A 20,524-nucleotide genomic window follows, 5' to 3' on the forward strand; every position below is an offset into this window, starting at 1 on the left:
AGCCTGGGTTGTAACAGATGCAGCTGTAGCAATGAGTGTTTATGCAGGCAATTGTATCTCGTTACTTTGTTCTTTCTCTCCATGCACAATGTTATCAGTCAAAGACAGGTATTGTCATTTTCTCAACACACACAGAAACAAATTATACAGGCTTCTCTCTGATACCCCTTTTACTCCTCTAGCAAATACAAAGGAGTCATAACATATTGTGATTTCAAATAAGGGGGTCAGTGGGAAAGACCAGAACAGGCAACCACTGAAGCTCTGGCAGGGAAGGGATGGAGTGGGGACAAGCTGCACTCAAGGGAGAGATGAGACTGGGAAGAGTTGGGGGGGGGGGGGGGGAAAGGTAGGGGTTTACTGGCAAGGCCTGGGGCAGAGTGGTGTGTTGTGCACCTGCTGGGCCAAGAGGAAGCCAGTGTGTGTGTAAAATGTCATGATTTGTTTACAGTGCTCTCTATATTGCACACTGACCAACGAGCGCAATACTGATATTCCACGTGGTTTAGCTTTTTAATATGATTAACATGAGAAAGCAAAATGCAGGACAATGTAGCACTTTAAAGACTAACAAGATGGTTTATTAGATGATGAGCTTTCGTGGGCCAGACCCACTTCCTCAAAGTGGGTCTGGCCCACGAAAGCTCATCATCTAATAAACCATCTTGTTAGTCTTTAAAGTGCTACATAGTCCTGCATTTTGCTTCAACTACCCCAGACTAACACGGCTACATCTCTATCACTATGAGAAAGCAAGTCATTTTTGAGTACCGGCGTGCTGTGGGACTCTGGTGTTGGCAGGCCAGCAGGCTCTAGGGAAGGTGAACTTGGGGTAGGCAAGTCAGTCTCCTGGAGGCCGCGGAGTGGTTCGGAAGAGTTGAGAGCCAGGGCACTAGCTGCGCTCCCCGCAGGACCGAGTCACTAGGAACTAGCAGGCACCGCTGGAGTCCCTGGTGCGGCTCCTGGCCCTGTCACCTTGACTTTCATTGCCGAGGGGCAGCGGAGGGAGAAGTTTCCGTTCCCCAGGAGGTGCAAGCAGGCAGCGGGGAGGTCACGCGGGGCAGCGCGCGCGTAACGTCCCGCAGCGCGCGCTTAACACTAAGGAAAAAGGGGGAGGAGCCTTCGCCTTCACTGTGGGGAGGGGCGGTTGCGTCAGCCAAGTGTCGTGGTGCGGCTGCGCGGCGGTTGAGCGGCCGATTCGAACGGCGCCTCGGCGGGGAGCATGAAGCGAGCGGCGCCGCGCAGCACCCTGCGGAGCCTCATCAAGAGGCACAAGCCCCAGCTTCGCCTGGCGGCCAACGCCGACCTGCTGGTGAGCGGCGCGCGGGGGATGCGCCCAGCGGCCGGGACTAGCTCCTGCGTGTCGGGCCGTGAGGGGCTAACGAGCAGGACCAAGTCACGGGGTGTGATTCCCCCCCCTCCACCCACCCAGCGCCCCTAGCCCCTCGCTGAGCTGGACGCGGGGTGAACGGGAGAGCTGTGCTGCCCCACTCGGTGCGGTGGGCGAGGTTCTGGGGTGGTGGGTTGGGCTCAATGGTGCGTCTACACGGCACCCTAACAACTCCTAACAGATGCGCAGATTGTGTATCTAACCTCGATGCTATTTCAAAATAGCTCATTTCCTCCTTTGGGGTATGTCTAGACCACAAGCCTCTTTCGAAAGAGCGTCTAGACTGCAACCTCTTCTTTCGAAAAAGTGAGCCGCTTTTTTTGAAAGAGAGCACCCAGGGGCTATGTCCAGACTGCAAGCAGTACTTTCGAAAAAGCAAACCACCTTTTCGAAAGAGAGCACTCAGGCAGTCTGGATGCTCTCTTTCGAAAAAGCCCTGTTTGCATTCAAGAACACCTTTTTTCAAAAGAGCACTTTCAAAAAAAGGCGTTCTTCCTCGTGAAATGAGGAGTACTGCTGTCCAAAGAAAAGCCACGTTCTTTCGATTTAATTTAGAAAACACAGCTGTAGTCTAGACGCAGGTGAAGTTTTTTCAAAAAAAAGCTACTTTTTTTCAAAAAAAAACTCTGCAGTCTAGACACAGCCTTGGTGCTGTTTACACAGTATCAGCTCTTGAAATAAAGCGCTATTCCGAAACCTCCCTTATTCCTTGCAGAATGAGGTTTGCAGGGACGTTGGAATAGCGAGCCCAAAATAACGGGCTTGCTGTGAAGCTGTGGGCTAGCTATTGCTGGATCCTCTGGTATCCCCAAATAGCATTGCAGTGTAGGTATAGCTAATAGGGGTACATTAAAAGATACTACATTATCATCAAGGACATGAGATTGGCCATTGTATTGTTAATCTTTAGGCTAGTAAATGTTTGATTGTGCCCATGCGACCCAATTAAAAATATTTCTGGCCCAAATCAATATCTGCAGATGGAAAAAATCAGGAAAGTGCTAATTAACAATTGCATTAAATTTAATACTTGGTGTATTTTCACATGTGGTAACTTGTGTTTTAAAGGTGTTAATTAAATTTTTTTGAAGCTCAGGGCAGTTCCACACTTAAAATGCCGCATTCACTATAGCTGTACTGCTGTAGTGCTTAAGTGAAGCTGATCCTATGCGGATCCCAGAGCTTCTCCTGTTGGAGTATTTAATCCATGCCACAGTTGATTAGAGAAGCACTACCACCAGCATAGTTCTGACTATGGTTCGATTGGTACAACTATGTTGCTCAGGGGTGTGGGTTTTTCACAGCCCTGAGAAACAGTTATACTGATATAAATCTGAGGTAAGGTCAACTCTACAGTGTTTGAGTCATTGAATTGTCTGACATTCCAATAAATTCCTGAAATTATTAATATATACATTGATAAAATTGAAAAAATACTTAAACACTGATATTATCCATCAAAATTGTAAAGGAAAATTGCATTCTGCCAAGCCTATTTTATTTTTCAGTTACTTATATAGCAGGGATGGGCAAAAGGCCATGGAGGCCCTACTGCTCCCCTACCCTGAGGCCAGTTCGGGGTGGGGGGAGCGCGTGATGTTTCCTCCACCCTGCCAGGAGCACGTGGCGCTTGGAAGTAGCATGCGCTCCTGGCAGGGCTGAAGGAGGCTTCATGTGCTTCCCTGCTCCCAGGCCAAACAGGGCCTGGGGGCAGGAGGAGTGTGTGAAGACTTTGTGTGCTCCTCTGCCCCCAGGCACTGATTAGCCTGGGGGCAGGGGAGTATGGGAAGTATCCTCTCAGCCAGGAGCATGGGCACCTAGTGGAAAGGAAGGGTGGCTGGGCAAAGGCACTCCCCCACCCACAGACCAGTCATGGTCTGGGGATGGGGAACCCAGAAGTATCTCGGTTCTGTCCCTTCTGGTGTGGCCTGGGGCCACTACAGAAATTTTTGAAGTGCCCCCTCCCCCCCTGCAAAAAATTATTGCCCACCCCTGCTATACAGGCTCATCAGATACAGACTCCTCAACTATAGTACAATAGAGTGAGTAAATGCTTCTGAAGAGTTTACAATTCAAACCAACCAACCCCAGATTAAGGGAGAGAGGATAACACTAAGAGGATGTAAGCAATTGTAGCCAATCAGCAATAATTGCAGCCTCTCAGTATCCTAGCTCTTACTAGATTGCAGTTTTCCATATGTATTACAGCATAGATGAATTAGCCATTAGTTAGTAACTATATGGTTATTTGGCCTACCTCTGATAACATGCAGAACTGTTGGTTGAACTGTTTATAACTGTATATAGATGCTATATTTTGAAAAAGGAGGGGACTTGGGATAAATGTGTGTAATGCCAGTATTGTTTTGCTATTGAAGGGCTTGTTGACTGTCAGTTAATTGAATGTTGGTTAATAAGATATTTATTGCATGTATGCATCTTAAATTGTGCAAGTCCTGAATAGAGGGGAGAGTGAGCGAGCATTCCATCTAGTAATTTGAAGTGTGCCAGGCATCAGAATTTCCTAGGTTCCATTATACCTGTTCGACAGCAAGAACAGATGGAAATACAAGATGGATGTAGGGATAGAAAATCAGACATCTACTGCAGAATTTCAGAAAATGGGGGTGATCAGAGCTATGCCGAGGATGTAGTGTATTGATATTTTGGCTATACTACTACTACTACTGACTGTAGAGATGGGATGGCAGCATAGGAAATGTGACAATAGCTGTTTAGCTAAGGGTAGGAAGATCCTTAGGTGGCAGGCTGACTTTATGTGAGCTTGTGGTAAGAACACAAAGCTGTCCTCTTGCACAGAAGTATCTGGATCTATATAGTTTGGGATGAGATCAAAATACTAAAATCTGTGTTTGGAAGTGGTGTTTAGTTTGCAAATTACTCATTATAGAGGAATTTTGTTTACGTTCCCAAACAGGGTGTTTGAATGCACTACTGCATTCAATCACACATTTACAATCACAAAATGTTTCATTTAAATTCAAAATCTGCTAAACATGGAATTTGGCAGCATTCCTGAGGCTGGGATTTAGAATAGATAAATATAGATATACCAAATTAAAATAGAAATAATCATGTAGAAATAGCGACGACGAGTCCTGTGACTAACAGGCATCTTATAGACTAACAGATTTATTGGAGCATAAGCTTTCATAGGCAAAGACCCACTTCGTCAGATGTCTATAAGGTACCATAGGACTCCTCGTCGCTTTTGCAGATTCAGACCAATACGGCTGCCTCTCTGAAAAATGTAGAAATAGTCATTGCTCATTACATGTTCTAAGGAACTGCCCTCAGGTCATGTGCTTAAAACAATGTGTGACAGATTCAGCGCTCAGAACATGATAGTTAACAATCATTCTTGAAAAACTTTGTTAAAAATATTTATAGTTGCTGAACACACTTCCTGTTGTAAGCAGAAGCTATTTGTTTCTCCTATGTTTTAGAAGGAATGTCTAATCATCCATAGGTGACATCCCTCTTGGTTACAACTGCTCCTTTCTAGCAATACCAACTACTATGAACTGGGGATGTAAGTGATTAGTTGGCTATCCAATAAGCAAATGCTTATTGGATAGTTTAGCAGCCACTTGACTAGTCACTCCCTCCCACCTTGCTGCCTCTGTCAGAGAGGCAGCAAAAGGGGGGAGGAGCAGGAGCTGGTCCTGAGGGGCATAGTGGGGAAATAGCACGAGAGGGGACTGTTTTGAGTCCCCTCCGGGTTTACAGTGCTGGCGCTTGTACATTTCAAAAGCAGAAGTGCCACAGGGAGCACAGGGTGAGCGGGGACTTAGGCAGTCCCTGCTGTCTGTGCGCTCTCTGTGGCTCCTCTCCCTTGAGAGGCACATACCACTGTGAGAGGCAGTAGGGTGTGAGGGGACAGGAGCCGGTGCTGGGGAGATCCTGCTTAAAAGCTGGTTCCACCCCAGCACCATCTCTGGGGTGCTGTCTACTCCCTTCTCTCCTCCCCCCCTCCACCCCCGCTGTCTCTATCAGAGGCACAAGTGGGTTGGGGGCAGTAGGCGATGCTGCTGGGAAGCAGCCCCTGCCCACAGGGGTCTCAATGAGCATGATTCAACAAATCCGCTTATCTACTTGCCTGCAAGTAGATTTCAGCCGGTCACCCCGTTCACTGGTGGTTTGCGCATGCGCAATGCAGGTCTCGCGCATGTGCAGTGCAGGGCTGGCGAGTGGTTTTTGCCACTATCGTCGAGCCTTGCCAATGGGGACCTGTGCTTCCTGTGAATAGGGGCTGTTGCCACCAAGCAGCCTCTTTGTGGCAGCCAGGGCTGCTCCGGCACCATCCCCTGTTTGCAGCAGCCAGGAATGGCCTGAATAGTCCCTTTCCATGACCAGCCCTGTTCACCGTGAACAGTGGCTTATCCAGTGCCAGTCCCTGTACATGGTGGACAAGGCTCATACTGATCACTGTGCCTCTGCATTAGAAATGTGAAATTGTGGAACTATTAACTGTCGTTTGTAACCTATCCTTTAAATCAACTTCCGTATCTAATGACTGGAAGATAGCTAATGTAAAGCCAATATTTTAAAAGGGCTCTAGAGGTGATACCAACAATTGTAGACCAGTAAGTCTAACGTCAGTAGCAGGGAAATTAATTGAAACAATAGTAAAGAATAAAATTGTTACACATAGAACATAATTTGTTGGGCAAAAATCAACATGGTTTCTGTAAAGGGAAATCATGTCTTATTAATCTATTAGAAGCTTCAGCAGATAGCCGAGTTAGTCTATACAGGACTCTATTAGAGTTCTTTGAAGGGGTCAACAAATATGTGGATAAGAGGATCCAGTAGGTCTAGTGTACTTAGATTTCCATAAAGCCTTTGACAGGGTCACTCACCAAAGGCTCTTACGTAAATTAAGTTGTCATGGGATAAGAGGGAAGATCCTTTCATGGACTGAGAACTGGTTAAAAGACAGGAAACAAAGAGTAGGAATAAATGGTAAATTTTCAGAATGCAGATGGGTAATTAGTGGTGTTACCCCAGGGTCAGTTCTAGGACTAGTCCTATTCAACTTATTCATAAATGATCTGGAGAAAGGGATGAACAGTGAAGTGGCAAAGTTTGCAGACAATACTAAGCTGTCCAAGATAGTTAAGAACAAAGCAGACTGTGAAGAATTTCAAAAAGATCTCACCAAACTAAGTGATTGGTCAACAAAATGGCATAAGAAATTTAATGTGGAAAAATGTAAAGTAATGCACATTGGAAAAAATAACCCCAACTATACAAATAATATGATGGGGGCTAATTTAGCTACAACTAATCAGGAAAAAGATCTTGGAGTCATCGTGAATACTTCTCTGAAGATGTCCATGCAGTGTGCAGCGGCAGTAAAAAAAGCAAACAATGTTGGGAATCATTAGAAAAGGGATAGAAAACAAGATGGAGAATATCTTATTGCCCTTCTATAAATCCATGGTATGCCCATATCTTAAATGCTGCGTACAGATGCAGTCGCCTCATCTCAAAAAAGATATATTGGCATTGGAAAAGGTTCAGAAAAGGATAACAAAACTAAGGGGTTTGGAATGGGTCCCATATGAAGAGAGATTAAAAAGACTTGGACTTTTCAGCTTAGAAAAATGGACACTAAGGGGGGATATGATAGAGGTCTATAAAATCATGATTGGCATGGAAAAAGTGTATAAGGAAGTTATTTACTTGTTTCTGTAACATAAGAACTAGGGGTCATCCAATGAAATTAATAGGTAGCAGGTTTAAAACAAACAAAAGGACATTTTTCTTCATGCAGCGCACAATCAACCTGTGGAACTCCTTGCCAGAGGAGGTTGTGAAGACCAGGAATTTAACAGGATTTAAGAAAGAACCAGATAAATTCATGGAGGTTAGGTCCATCAATGGCTGCTAGCTAGGATGGGTAGAAATGGTGTTGGCATTAGAAAAGGGCAACTAAAATGATTAAGGGTTTGGAATGGGTCCCATATGCAGAGAGGTTAAAGAGACAAGTCTTTTCAGCTTAGAAAAGAGGAGACTAAGGGGGATATGATAGAGGTATATAAAATCATGAATGGTGTGGAGAAAGTGAATAAGGTGGGGAAAGTGAATAAGGAGATGTTATTTACTTGTTCCCATAATATAAGAACTAGGGGCCACCAAATGAAACTAATGGGCAGCCGTTTAAAACAAATAAAAGGAAGTTTTTCTTCCCATAGCGCATAGTCAACCCATGGAACTCCTTACCTAAGGCAGTTGTGAAGGCTAGGACTATAATAGGGTTTGAAAAAGAGCTAGATAAATTCATGGAGGTTAAGTCCATTAATGGCTGTTAGCCAGGATGGGTAAGGAATGGTGTCCCTAGCCTCTGTTTGTTAAAGGGTGGAGGCGGATGGCAGGAGAGATATCACTTGATCATTACCTGTTTGGTTTACTCCTCTGGGACACCTGGCATTGGCCACTGTCGGCAGACAGGTTACTGGGCTAGGTGGACATTTGGTCTGACCCAGTATGGCCGTTCTTATGGTCTTATAACTGTAGTAAGTGCCCAGCACGGAGCAGCAGTACAGGTGGCTCCAGAGCCGGCTCCTGGAGCTACCTCTGCTGCAGCTCTGCATAGCAGAGCTTATTGACTATTCGTATAATCAATAGGAATGATATCAACTATTCAATTAGCCACATAATATTTTAACACACTTACTATGAATTGGCAAGTAAAATCCAACAATCGATGTGCTTGGATGGACATTTATGAATGAGTACGGGAAAGTGGTTAATCCATTACCCTGTATGTGCGTGGTGCCAGTTAACTTGTGCTTGGAGCAGCCCCCAGCCCGCCATGGAGCCAACAACAGGGCTGAGATTGGGAGCCTTCTGTTGCTGGTGGAGGCAGCAGCCCAGAGAGCCTCCTTACTTGAGGTAATGGGAGAACAAAAAACCTATTTGACTGCTTTGTTTTGGAACCACAAATATGTGTATGAATCACAGAAACCATCTTAGATATCATCCTGGTGCTGAATCTTAAGAAATAGATCTTGCACTACTGTTTCATTTCAGGTAAATCCTTCACTTAACAGCTAGGTGATAGCAGTACAACAGAAGAAGCTTGTACTGATTCTTTTAGTACTATTTTCATTGGGGTAAAAGGGAGGAGTGTACTCGAGTGATGGCAGTCTGGCATCTTCATGATGACAAATTTTTCTAATTTATGGGAACTCAGTGTACAGGTTGAACCTCTTTAGTTCAGCACCCTAGGAACCTGACCCGTGCCAAGCCAGAGAATTTGCTGGTCCACCAGAGGTCAACATTGTCTAGCAGCATTATCAAGACTTATACTGTTTACTGGGATGACACACAGAGGTAAATTAGTATTCTATGCTATTTTTTAGCTTGAGAACCAAGACTGATGGCTATAAATAAACTTTATGGAACCTTGGAAAACTTCGCCACACCCATGATAAGTGGACATCCGGCTAACTAAAATCATGCCAGTCCACAGGTGTTGTTGGATCATAAAGTGCCAGATTAGGGAGGTTCAACTTGTATTGAATCCTAATTTAGGGTTAATGTTGCAATGAATAATGTAGAATTTTGAATAGCACCTTTTTTGCTTTAGGTATACAGGAGACCCCCGACTTGTGATCGGTTCTGGAGGAAGTGTTGCAAGTTGGGGGTGTCATAACTCGAACCTGCATTTACGGTAGGCACCTTTGTAAATGCAGGCTGAGGACATGAGTCGGGGGTTTCTGGCCCCTTCTATACTTACAACCATTTTTGTAAGTGCAGAGGATCAGAACTCAGGAGGTCGCATTTTGGTGAGCCTCGCGTACTAGTATAATATACAGCGATTCGATGACTATGGACAGAATGTGTGGATTTACAATAACTTACTTGCTTGGCCACTTTGTTGAGAGGATCACTTCCCCCCCCCCCCCCTCCCGCTCTCCCTTTCCACTTACCTTGGCCTACTTACTCCTAACAAAATGAGAGAATAACAATATAGCTGGTCAGAGAAAGAAACACTTTAAAGGTAGTTTTAAAATGAAGGTTTTTATCTTTTGTTGTTGTCACAGGAAAGGATAAATGAATTCATTTTTAGATTAAGAATTTAAAATGTGGAAAGTTTGTGTAGTTACCATTTCCAAAAATATAATCTCCATGTTGATATGTTCAATAATCTAGGTTCTTATGCTGAGCATTTTAGTGCCACTACTGTTTGAATGTTTCAAATATTCTCTGCATGAGTAGTTAAAAAAATTTAATCAGATTAAAAATTGCTTTGATAGTTTGCCAGGCAAACCTGCAAGAATATCTGTTTTTTATATACTGCATATATTTATGTAAAAGTTGGCATGATTTGGAAATATCTGTTGCATATTAATACTTCTGTAGTTCAGCAGATTAAAACATTTCATCCATGTGGCAAGCGAGCATTAAAAATATGCTTGTTCTCAACTGCAGATCCTCTGTGTGTATTGTATGTCTATTACTAAAGCATTTCCAGGAAATAAACTCTGAATTGTGTTTTCATTGTTTATATAATTTTCTAGCTCTGTGAAACAGATATATTGAGAGAAGCAAGAAATTGCTTTTATATTTTTATGCTTACATGATAAGAAGGAAATATAACTTAATAGTCATATTCCAGTGGTCTTTTCTAAACTTTCTGGTTGACAATGATTTTTTTTGTATCTTGTAGATTTTATGTAAACCACATTAGAGTCTTTCTTCTTTCTCTTGTGAAATGCCTAACAGATTTCATTTACTCTATTTAAAATTCAACCATTAGAGTCTTAGACCATTTAGTGTTTGAAATTCCATTGACCATCTAAGTCACTTATTTCTTATGGCAGAGATTTTATTCTAAGTGCTTTGCAGAACAGATATATTCTGTGGAACATAATACATGTTGAAATACTCATAACTGTGATTCTCTGATCGGCTATGGATGTTGCAGGACCAGAGAGTCCCAGGAGAGGACCAACAGCAAGGATCCCTGCAGGGCTTGCAGGGCAGTAGGCTGCTTGCAGGAAGCTAACGGCGGGACAGTAACGTGTGCCAGTGGTGCTGCCTAGTGGGTTTGGGAGACCTGCCGTGTGGCTGCCCAGGAGGGTGGGCAGCACGTGCATGTGGCTGCCCACAGTGGGCCCTGGTGTGTGGTGTGCTCATGGCTGCCCAGGGAGAGCCCCGGCAGTGAAGGCTGCCCAATGGGGTCCACAGGGCAGTGGAGCCAGCAGGAGGTGGGGAGCCAGCTGGGCCAGGGAGGCTAGTGGCAGGGGTCCAAAAATGACCTCCACTGGTCCAGCAAAATCCCTCATCTGGGATCGGTCAGATCCCAGGGGTTCATGGCCAGGGAGGTCGAACCTGTATCTCAAATACATATAAGTTTACAGCTGAAAATTTAGACCCATGTCTACCCTTGATCCATGATGGAGTTTCTATTGCTGTCAGGGAAAAATTACATATGGAGATCAAGGGCAGTGTATAACAGTCTTAAATTGGTCTCTATTAAGATTACGAGAGTGGGTTTATTCAAGTAGCTCATGGGGATGTTAGTGACTAGTTGGCTATCCAATAAACATTTGCTTATTGGATAGTTGAGTAGCCATTGGACTAGTGACTTCACCCCTTCTCCTCTTTCTACCTCCCCTTGCTGCCTTTATCAGGGTATGTCTACACTAGCCCCCTAGTTCGAACTAAGGCTAATGTAGGCATTCGAAGTTGCAAATCAAGCCTGGGATTTAAATATCCCACGCTTGATTTGCATCTTCCCGTCCGGTCGCCATTTTTGAAATTTACAAGTCTGGACTAACTACACGCGGCAGGGACCCGGTAGTTTGAAATAAAGCCCTAGTTCGAACTACCTGCTGTTGCTCCTGGAATGAGGTTTAACAGGTAGTTTGAACTAGGGCTTTATTTCGGACTACTGGGTCCCTGCCACGTGTAGACGCAGGCAGTTAGTCTGGACTTGTAAATTTCAAAAAGTGGTGACCAGCTGGGAAGATGCAAATCAAGCGCGGGATATTTAAATTCCAGGCTTGATTTGCAGCTTTGAATGCTTACATTAGCCTCCCTAGTTCAAACTAGGGAGCTAGTATAGACATACCCTCAGAGAGGCAGCAAAGTGGGGAGGAGCTGGAGCTAGTACTGGAGGGAACTGGCTTTAAGCCGTCTCCCCCCCCCCCCCCCCCCCAAAGCACTGTCTCTTTGGGTAGCAGGGGAAGCAGAGGCACCACAGGAAAACAGCACAAGCAGGGACTGCTTCCCCACTGGTGCTGGTTCCCACTGCTGGCACTTCTGCTTTTGAAATGTACAAGAGCCCCCCCCCCCCCCCCCCGGGACTCTTGTACATTTCAAAAGCACAAATGTCACAGGGAGCATGGGGTGAGCAGGAACTCAGTCCCTGCTTGTCCTGTGCTTTCTGTGCGCCCCCCCCCCCCCCTTGCTGCCTCTGAGGCAGCAAGTTGGGGGGAAGGGGGACAGGAGCTGGTGCTGGGGGAGCCATCTTAAAAGCCTGTTCTCCCCCCCCCAACACCGTCTCAGTGGTACCGCCTGTGCCCCCTCACTGCCTCCATAAGAGGCAGCGGGATGGTGGGGGGAGATAGGGGACACTGCTGGGAAGCGGCTCCTGTCTGCAGAGGTCCCAGAAGGGAACTGTGCCCCCCATGAACAGGGACTGTTGCCACAAAGTAGCCCCTGTTTGCGGTAGCCAGGGCTGGCCACAGACCGGGGCTGGTGCCTGAGCAGTCCCTATCCATGGCTAGCCCTTGCTTTCTCGAACAGGGGCTGCTGGGCTCAGCGTGAGCCAGGACTGAGCATTCCTTGCTCGTGCTGATTGATTGCTTGCACCTCTGCATTTTAAATGTAGTAAAAGCTCAGTGGCTCTTACTACATTTAAAATGCAGAGCAGCAGTGTGGGTGGCTCCAAATTGTATTGACTATGTGATTAGCCAGATAATCTCGTTAATATCCTTAGTAGCTCATTTAAGTTAATTGGGGCACTTGTGAGTAAATTTGGGGGGGGGGGGGGATTAAACCTCTGGCGAATAGTACAGTTTAACAGCAATGCGTAGTTTAGTTTCTCCTTTTCTTTTCTCTTCCTTTGCAAACTGGGGCACTACATTTGTCAAGAGATTAATTTTTAATCACCTGTCTAGCATTTGCATTTTATGATTTAAGTTCAACTTTTAAAAGCTATTTAGCTTGTTAGAGATTACTCCCTTTATCAGTGGGGCCGAAGCACCTTAAACTCACTCTTCACAGATGCAGAATAAGACAGCCAACCTAGATGTCATATTTAAATTCCAGGGCAAAAAAAGAATCCGCATGGAACTTTGTTTGCACTGTGTTTCTTTAATGAAAATTCAAACACTATTGTTTGCCAGGCTGAAGCAATTATTCTGAGAGATGAGTCTCTCTCTTATTGTTTTTAACTTCTCATATTTGTAGTCGGGGACAGACTTGAATTTTTAGAACTAAAAAAATGATGATCTACAAAAGGAAAAAGGGGGGGCGGGGGGAGGAAACCATACCAGGGATCAACAAGCTGGATTGAAACACGCATTTCAAATTGTGCTAATTTACTTCTCAGTTCAGTTTAATTTTAAAAAGCCCACAGGACATAATAGAGCAGTAGTGTTAAATTTAAAATACATGGTGGGGATGCTTTTTTAAGTATGAGAATATTACTGTATTTTTAAATTTGATGTTTGTTTCTTGTCAAGTTCTCTGAAGATCTATGGACTGGCCGTGAATTTTTTAAGTGACTAGAGACTTTTTTTATTGGTTTTTGTCTGAAATGTTCTGTAATGTTGTTTTTATCACTACATTTTGTGTATTATATCCATCTTCTTATAAAAAATATGTGGCTCTTTGCACTCTATCCACCTTTATTTTGGCTTTCGTGTCTTAGTTGGCCACCCCTGATCTAGATGGTGCTTGGTCCTGTCGTGAGGACTGGACTCGATCTCTCAAGGTCCCTTCCAGTTCTAGTGTTCTATTATTCTATGAAAGCGGCAGCACCGCATGGAGCCCGGAGCCAGCGGTGGACTCTCTGATTTCCCCCACTGCCCCTGGGCACCGCACAGTGTTTCAATATTTGAAATGCACAAGAGACCCTGCTGGGACTCTTTTACATTTTAAAGGCGGCATGCTGTGCGATACTTCCATCTTTGAAATGTAGTAACAGCCGGGCGAGCTCTTGCTACATTTCATAGCAGAAGCACCCTTATTGACTATTGAATAGTCAATGGAAATTCCATCAACTAGTTGAATCTAATTTTAACATCCCTAGGATAATTTGTTGCTTGGTGTGTGAAAAAGCCATGCCATAAACAACACAAATTATACTGATCTAAGTGCTGGTGTGGACAGTGCTATGTCATAAAGAGAGCTTCTCTCTCGCATGTGGGGGTCTGGAGTAATTAACCCAGTGTGGCTGACAGACTTCTGTGGGCAAAGTGAGGAAGAGGGGGTAGCCTCTGGGCCACTAGAAGAGGCAGAGCATGGGCAGAAGTTAGCCTCCCTCAGCAGATGTTCAGTGCTGTATGCTGCCTAGGGCTCCAGTGGTGATTTAAAGGTCCCAGAGCTCTGGTTGCTGCTGCGGCAGCAGCTAGGAGCGCTAGGCCCTTTTAAATCATTGAGCGCTGGGCCAACTGTTCCCTTCTCCCCTACATCCCTTGCCTGTCATTGGTGGGCCTGAATTAAATCTTAAAGCTCTTTTCTTTCACGTTAGAGCAGCTACTTTTGAGAGTTTAGTGGCTCAGATGTTAGTCAAGCTGTGCCATGGTAAGCTGTCTAGTGTAGCTGTAGCCTGAGAGTTGAGTGTTGACGGAGCATTATTGATCAGAGCAATGCCATCTGCAATATTGACAGGGTGTGAGGGATCAGTTCATTTGACGCAGGAGATAATTGCTGCTGCTTTGCACTGCAGGGCTGGAAATGAGAATCTTGGACTACTGGGGAAGAATTTCCCAAACTAGTTTGTGGACTATATTTGGTGATGGCAGGGAAGAGTTAACTTGGGCTGGGCAATAATTTTTGATAGGGTGCCACTGTAAGAATTTGGAAAGTAGTCAAGGGCTGCATGCTTGCATGTTATTAATGGCGGAGGTGCAGGGTCTGGGATTGGAGATTGGGTGCAGAAGGGAGCTTGGGGTGAAGGAGGCAGTTATGATCTGGGGCACTGGACTGCGGTGGAGGGGGTTGGATGGCGACCTAGGGCAGGGAATTGGGGTACAGGAGGGGATGATGGGATTTGGGTTGGTGAGCTAGGGCAAGAGGGGACTGTGATCTGGGGCAGAGGATTGGGATACTGGATCTGGGAGGGGATATGGGTACAGGAAGGGGACCAAGGATTTGAGTATGTGGAGTAGGGGACAGGAGTGGGGGGCAGAGGGTTGGGCAAGCGAGGGAGTGGGGTGCCAGAGGCAGGATCTGGCCAGGAGACTTACCAGCCAGTAGCTGTTCCTGAATCAGCCTCCCTGCCTCCACACAGGCTGCAGCCATGTGCTTTGGAGAAACTGGCCAGTGGGATTGTGCTGGGGGTAGGAGCAGCTCCTAAAGCTTTCGCCCCTCCCCTCTGGACTCAGTTTTTAAAGAAAAACCACCCTGCAGCTGCATTTCTGAGCAGCATGGGGCGAGTCACGTGGGAAGCCTGCCTGGGGTTCCTCACAGTGTCTGTGGGCCAGATGGTCACTAATTGCTGCTTCCCCCCTTCCCTCCCCCAACTACTAAAGAATGGTCTGATAAAGAAAATCTGTCTCTGAAAATAGCTTAAGTAAATATTCGGCACAAAATGAGAGGGCTCTAGGGCAGTGGTTCCCAACCTGGGGTTCGCGGACCTGTGATGGTACTGTAGGGGGGTCCATGGAAAGCTGAGGAAAGGAAAAGTGAGGATCAAGCCCACCGTGGGACTGGGACTGCCCGTCAGCTGACTTTTCCTTGGGGTTTGCTGTTTGCAACCAGCTGCATGCACGCTGCCTCTTGCCCTTGGGATGGGATCTTGATACCCCAGGAGGCACCATGCATCTTCCTGTTGCCAGCTGCACTGCCGTTTATGCTCCAGCTCTCTCCCTCCTCCCAGTCCTGTGGTGGGTCTGAATCTTACTTTTTTTTTTTTTCTTCAGGGTTCTGTGCGTGGCCACGGGCAGAGTGCCAGGGCAGAAGCTGCCTTTGGCCGTAAGAGCCCTCTCTCCATATCCTCCGTGGAGGGGGTGGGAGCTGAGGAAGCAGTGTGGGCCAAGGGGCGTGCTGGCCACCTCTGGGTCTGTAAAATTGTAACAGATTGGAAAGGGATCCATATGCTTGAAAAGGTTGGGAGCCACTGTTCTAGGATAATTCATAAAAAATTAAGAAAATCCAAGAGGTGTTTTTTAGATACTGCCAAACTGAGTATACGGTTTGAATGTACAAATAGAACTCCTAATCATGGACAGTTTTTTTTAATGAAAGATTTGAGAAATACTAAAATATATTATTTAGGAGCAAATGTTATGCCTGTTGTGTGTTTGTGTGCACACCTTTATTTTTTTAAAGTACAGTGTGTTTTGGGTTTTTTTAAAGTTTGAGTAAATGGAAGATGTGTGTGCTGGAAACTTTCAAAGCAATAAATGTTCAGAGCTAGAAAAATCAAACTGTAGCTGAATTAAAGGGTTTTGCAGAAACCCCTTCATAGTAATTCAGATGTTTTGCTGCATCCTTTGAGATAAATAATTGAAGCTTTTTAAAAAGAAAGTATTTGCTAAATCAGTATATATAATTAACTGTTTATAAGCATATTATTGGACACCTACTTGACTGTATTGATGTTTTGTACTTCAAAGGTGCATTTGAACTTCTTGCTGTTTCTCCAGCGATTAGCAGAAGAAGCCAGGGCCAATGCTTTCAAGAACAAGAGTAAAACAATTAAATCTGAACATACTATAGCAGCAGCAAAGGTAGTAAGTTGAAATTTTTCTCCCTTTTTTTTGTTTAAACACTCAATATTTATGCAACTGTATTCACACTTTTGTTACCATTTAAAAAAGCCAGAATTCACAACAGTAAATATTCCTAGAGAAATGCTATATTTGCCATGTTTTTTATTTATAAACAAAACATTAAAAAAAGCCCTTAGTCCTCTGGGCACTGCAATAACAAATCACAGTGCTATAAAATCTACTACAATAACATCAAAAAAACTGCCAGCACATCAACATACTCCCCATCTCTTCTCATAACCTCAAATTTAAAAATCTTCTTCCAAAATGAAGATAATTTCCCTGCCCTTCAGTTTCTCATTGTGGGGAGCAATGAAAATCTGGACTCTTTGTGACCAGCAATGGGATCCTGTTCCATATTGGAGGGGTGTTTGTGGAAAATGCTACTGTACCAAAGGAGCTGTAAGTTGAGTAGCTCTGTTGATCTTAACTACAACAATACATGTAGGTCTGTTGCCACTGGGAGAGGTGAGGAATAACATCTTGAGCCCAAGATGTGAAGGTGGTCTGAGAGTGCTTCAGAAGTAGGTATTCTTAAACTGCTTCTTGCTGTTTCACACAAATATCAGCAGAGGGCATCTCCTTTCAGTCCTAGACCTCCACTTTTGTTTCCCGGGACTCTGCCCTGTTTTATTTAGGCAAGAGAAGCACTGCATGGAGTGTGGGAGAGAAATACTTGGATGGGCTAGGCCGCATCAAAAACAGTTTCTTTTAGTTGCTGAGTCATCTTTGCTTCTACTTGAATAGGGCTGGATAAAATGGAAAATTATGCCATTTGACTTTACTAGATTGGAGGCCATGTATCCCATGCTTACTAAATCTTCTAGTCCTATATTTCCTGTAAAATTTTATCTGGATATATTTAATACAAAATATAGGAGGTTTGTTGTGTGCCATGTTAAATATTGCAGTTAGAATCTTGTGCATTTGCAATCTGTGCAATTTTAACATTATTTAAATCTGTTCTTTTCTATTTTTTAAATGAAAAGATGGAAAAAGAAGAAATTATCTTGTTTTAATAATGTTAACATCGAAATAGTCCCAATAGGGCTGAGAAGTTAATTTCTCAATTTTAAACTCTAAACCAAAAAATGTCCATCCAGCACTCTTGGTGCCTTTTGCATAATTTTTTAAAAAAAGCTCAATGTGAAGCATTACGAACAAAAATCAAGCCACAACAGCAATACAATCACATTTTATAACTTCTTGTGCTGTCTAGATATAATGGGATGAGAGCATTAAGGAATGTGGTGAGAATGTTGAAGAACAATTGAGACTTCTGGGTGGCCTCTAGAAAACATTTGTTTTAGAAAGTTTTGCTTTTAAAGTTCCATTTTGTCTAAAGTATGTTCTCCGATATGAATTTCAATATAACGGATTTTGTTTGACTCTGAATGGGCATATAAGTAATGATGAGTATACTTTCTTTCACAGGTTATCTTAAAGAAGAGCAGAGGCTAGGAAATCAAGAGCAGAGGCTAGGAAATCTAATCCCACTTGCTTTACCCAGTGTATTTTATTATCTTTTCAAGTATTGTGATTAAGATCCTCAGTTGGTATAAATATGCATAATTTCATTGAAGTCTGTAGAGCTACACTTCTTTACCTTTGTTGAGGACTTGGGCTTATGTTCTTAAACATCCATGTTTTTATGAGATTTGTACATGTATCTCTTACCAAAGCCATGAGGCAAACGCTTGTGGTAGAGGTATTTTTTTTAATAATGTAAGTTTAGTTGCACCTTCCACTAAAACATTGGGAAAAACCTATAGCATTTCCCTTCCATGCATTTACTGATGTCATAGTCTTAATTAGACAGTATTTCTTATTAATCACTCAGACAGATGTATGAAGGTGTTTACTCTGCATGTCAGTTGAGTTCTTGTTATGTAGACAAAATGTTGTCTTAAAGAAGTCTGACAGTGTTGTATCAAATCTTAGTTTCAGATTCTGAAATAAGACATTTATAAACATAATTCTTGAAATAATTTTAAAGAACAGCACAAGTTGCTTGAATAAAACTTAATATTTTTATTAGTGCACTAACTTTCCCAAAATTGCTCCATTGGCTTTCCAGTGGTATATGTCAAATGAGCAGCTGATCTTAAGCTTGTGGACAGGAGCACTTCAAAAACTGATACCAATTGCTATTGTTGAATTAGACCTAAAAGAGGCATCAAGAGATCAGCTATGCATAGATACTATGTCTGTTTGAACCTGTGGTGTGTGGACATGTATATATTTTACACATATAGCACATCAGTGTCAAATGTCTAGCATTCTTATGAAATTAAACTTTTAAAAATGTAAACTTGCATCTTATTCTTTTGTGCAATGACACTTTGTTCTTTGGTGTTTTGTCATTTGCGTAACACTAGTTACATGAATATGCAAATAAACTGTTTCTGGTCCACAAGCCCACTTACCCACGGACTCTGTCTTGTCACTTCACATTCCTCTACCTCCAACCCCAGAACCCTCCAACCCCATCCAGCCAACCCTGGTACTTTGTGTGTCTATTATTTAACCTGCCAAACCCATCTGATATCCCCTGTATCCCACTTACCCCATTACCTCACAATTCTGTCTTGCCAAACCTGTCACCCCAGTGCCCATCATCTCCTGCTTCCCAATATCCCCTACTGCCAGCTTCCTTTTGTCAGCCACCCCTGTCTTGCCTGGAGCCTGTCTGCATCTGCTGTCACTACCAGCCTTGGCACACTGTGTCCCAGTGACCCCAACTTAAATTGACAACCTCCCATCTCTCCAGATCCTGCCCCACTTCTCCCAGTGCCCCTTGCTCCTGCCCCACTCTCCCTGGTGCCCCTTGCTCCACAAACTCCATCACTGCCTATTGTGCCAATCCCTGATCCTGACCCAGCAACTGCCTGTTCCACAAGCTCTGAGGCCCCCGACCCTACTCAGACACCCTCAAATCTGCTGCCTTTTGAGACAAAAGCATAAGCTGCGCCCACACCTATCTCCATAACCACTGACCCATTGCAACCCACTCCCTCTTGCCCTTTGACCTCTAATCCCTGCCCTGGCCTACCCCTCTTCACTCTTAGCCCCAACTCAGCCCCTTGTTCCTCAGTGCCTAACACCCTTTGACTCCCACCCCTATATCCTGTACCCATTGGCCCTTTAACCTCTGACCCCTACAGCGCATGCCAATACCCTTGTGACCCCACCACACCTTCACCCAACACCCCTTTGATCCTACTGCACTCCCCAGAGCAAAGCTGCTCCCTCTAGGGCAGTGGTCCCCAACGGGGTGCCCGCGGGTGCCATGGCGCCCACCGGGGCATTTGTGTGCGCCCACCGACAACATGGGCCGGTCCCGCCCCCGGCGCGCGGTGCACTGGAGGTGCCCGCCCCAGGCGCGCAGCGCTCGGGCGGCCCCAGCCCCGGGGCACATGCGGGTGCATGGTGCCGGTGCTGGCCCCAGGCACGCGGCTCAGGTGGCGGCGCCGGCCCCGGGCCCATGGCACAAGCGCTCGGGTGGCTCTGGCCCTGGGGCATATGCCGGCGCCGGGTGCAAGGGCATCCCCGCCCCACCCACATGAGTGGTCCCACCCCCAGGCACCCGGGAGCCTCTATAGGTTGGGGACCACTGCTCTAGGGAGTGTTGCTGTTACTGCCATGTGAGCAGGGGGGAGTAGTCTTTGGCTGTGCATGTGTTCCCTCCTCCTTCGCACCCCAGTCAGCTCAGCTGGGCTGCTATCTTACCTGGTGGGTGGGGAGGGAGAGACACAGACAGCTGCTGCTGCCTCATCCCCAGCACTGCTGCTGAGAAAAATCAACTTCTACAGCTGCTGGAGCTGAAACTGGCTGCTGTGCAGCTGTGCCGCCGCGAACAGTCAGCTTCAGTTCCAGTGGCACCAGTCTGTGGATCAGCAGTTGGGAACCGCTACCTTGGACTTGATGGAAAAGGTCTATGTCAAAACAAAATTTTCTAGAATTTTGTCAGTTGCACATATCTGTCCTGATGGGCAAGACTTCCTTGGATGCTGTTCAGAAGATGATGGTTATTTGCAAAATTAGTGCAACTGAATCGTTGGCTAAACCCTACGTATTAGCAAATTTTGATACTCTGTTGTATAGTTAAGTTTTTAGAGTAAACTGCATCTTTTTTAGAAAGGATTGTCAGGCA

At 44.9% G+C, this 20,524-nt stretch overlaps 1 protein-coding gene across 1 annotated transcript; it reads left to right on the forward strand.

The window, feature by feature from the left end:
• The first annotated feature begins 1,130 nt into the window (after positions 1-1,130).
• CENPW (centromere protein W) lies at positions 1,131-18,686 on the forward strand. The gene is made up of 3 exons (XM_075924117.1): positions 1,131-1,312; positions 16,216-16,329; positions 17,806-18,686. Exons 1-3 carry the CDS (start codon positions 1,223-1,225, stop codon positions 17,830-17,832), a joined length of 231 nt encoding a protein of 76 aa, XP_075780232.1. The 5' UTR covers positions 1,131-1,222; the 3' UTR covers positions 17,833-18,686.
• The last annotated feature ends 1,838 nt before the right edge of the window (positions 18,687-20,524 follow it).

The sequence above is a fragment of the Pelodiscus sinensis genome, chromosome 3, assembly GCF_049634645.1.
Source record: "Pelodiscus sinensis isolate JC-2024 chromosome 3, ASM4963464v1, whole genome shotgun sequence".
Lineage (NCBI taxonomy): Eukaryota > Metazoa > Chordata > Testudines > Trionychidae > Pelodiscus > Pelodiscus sinensis.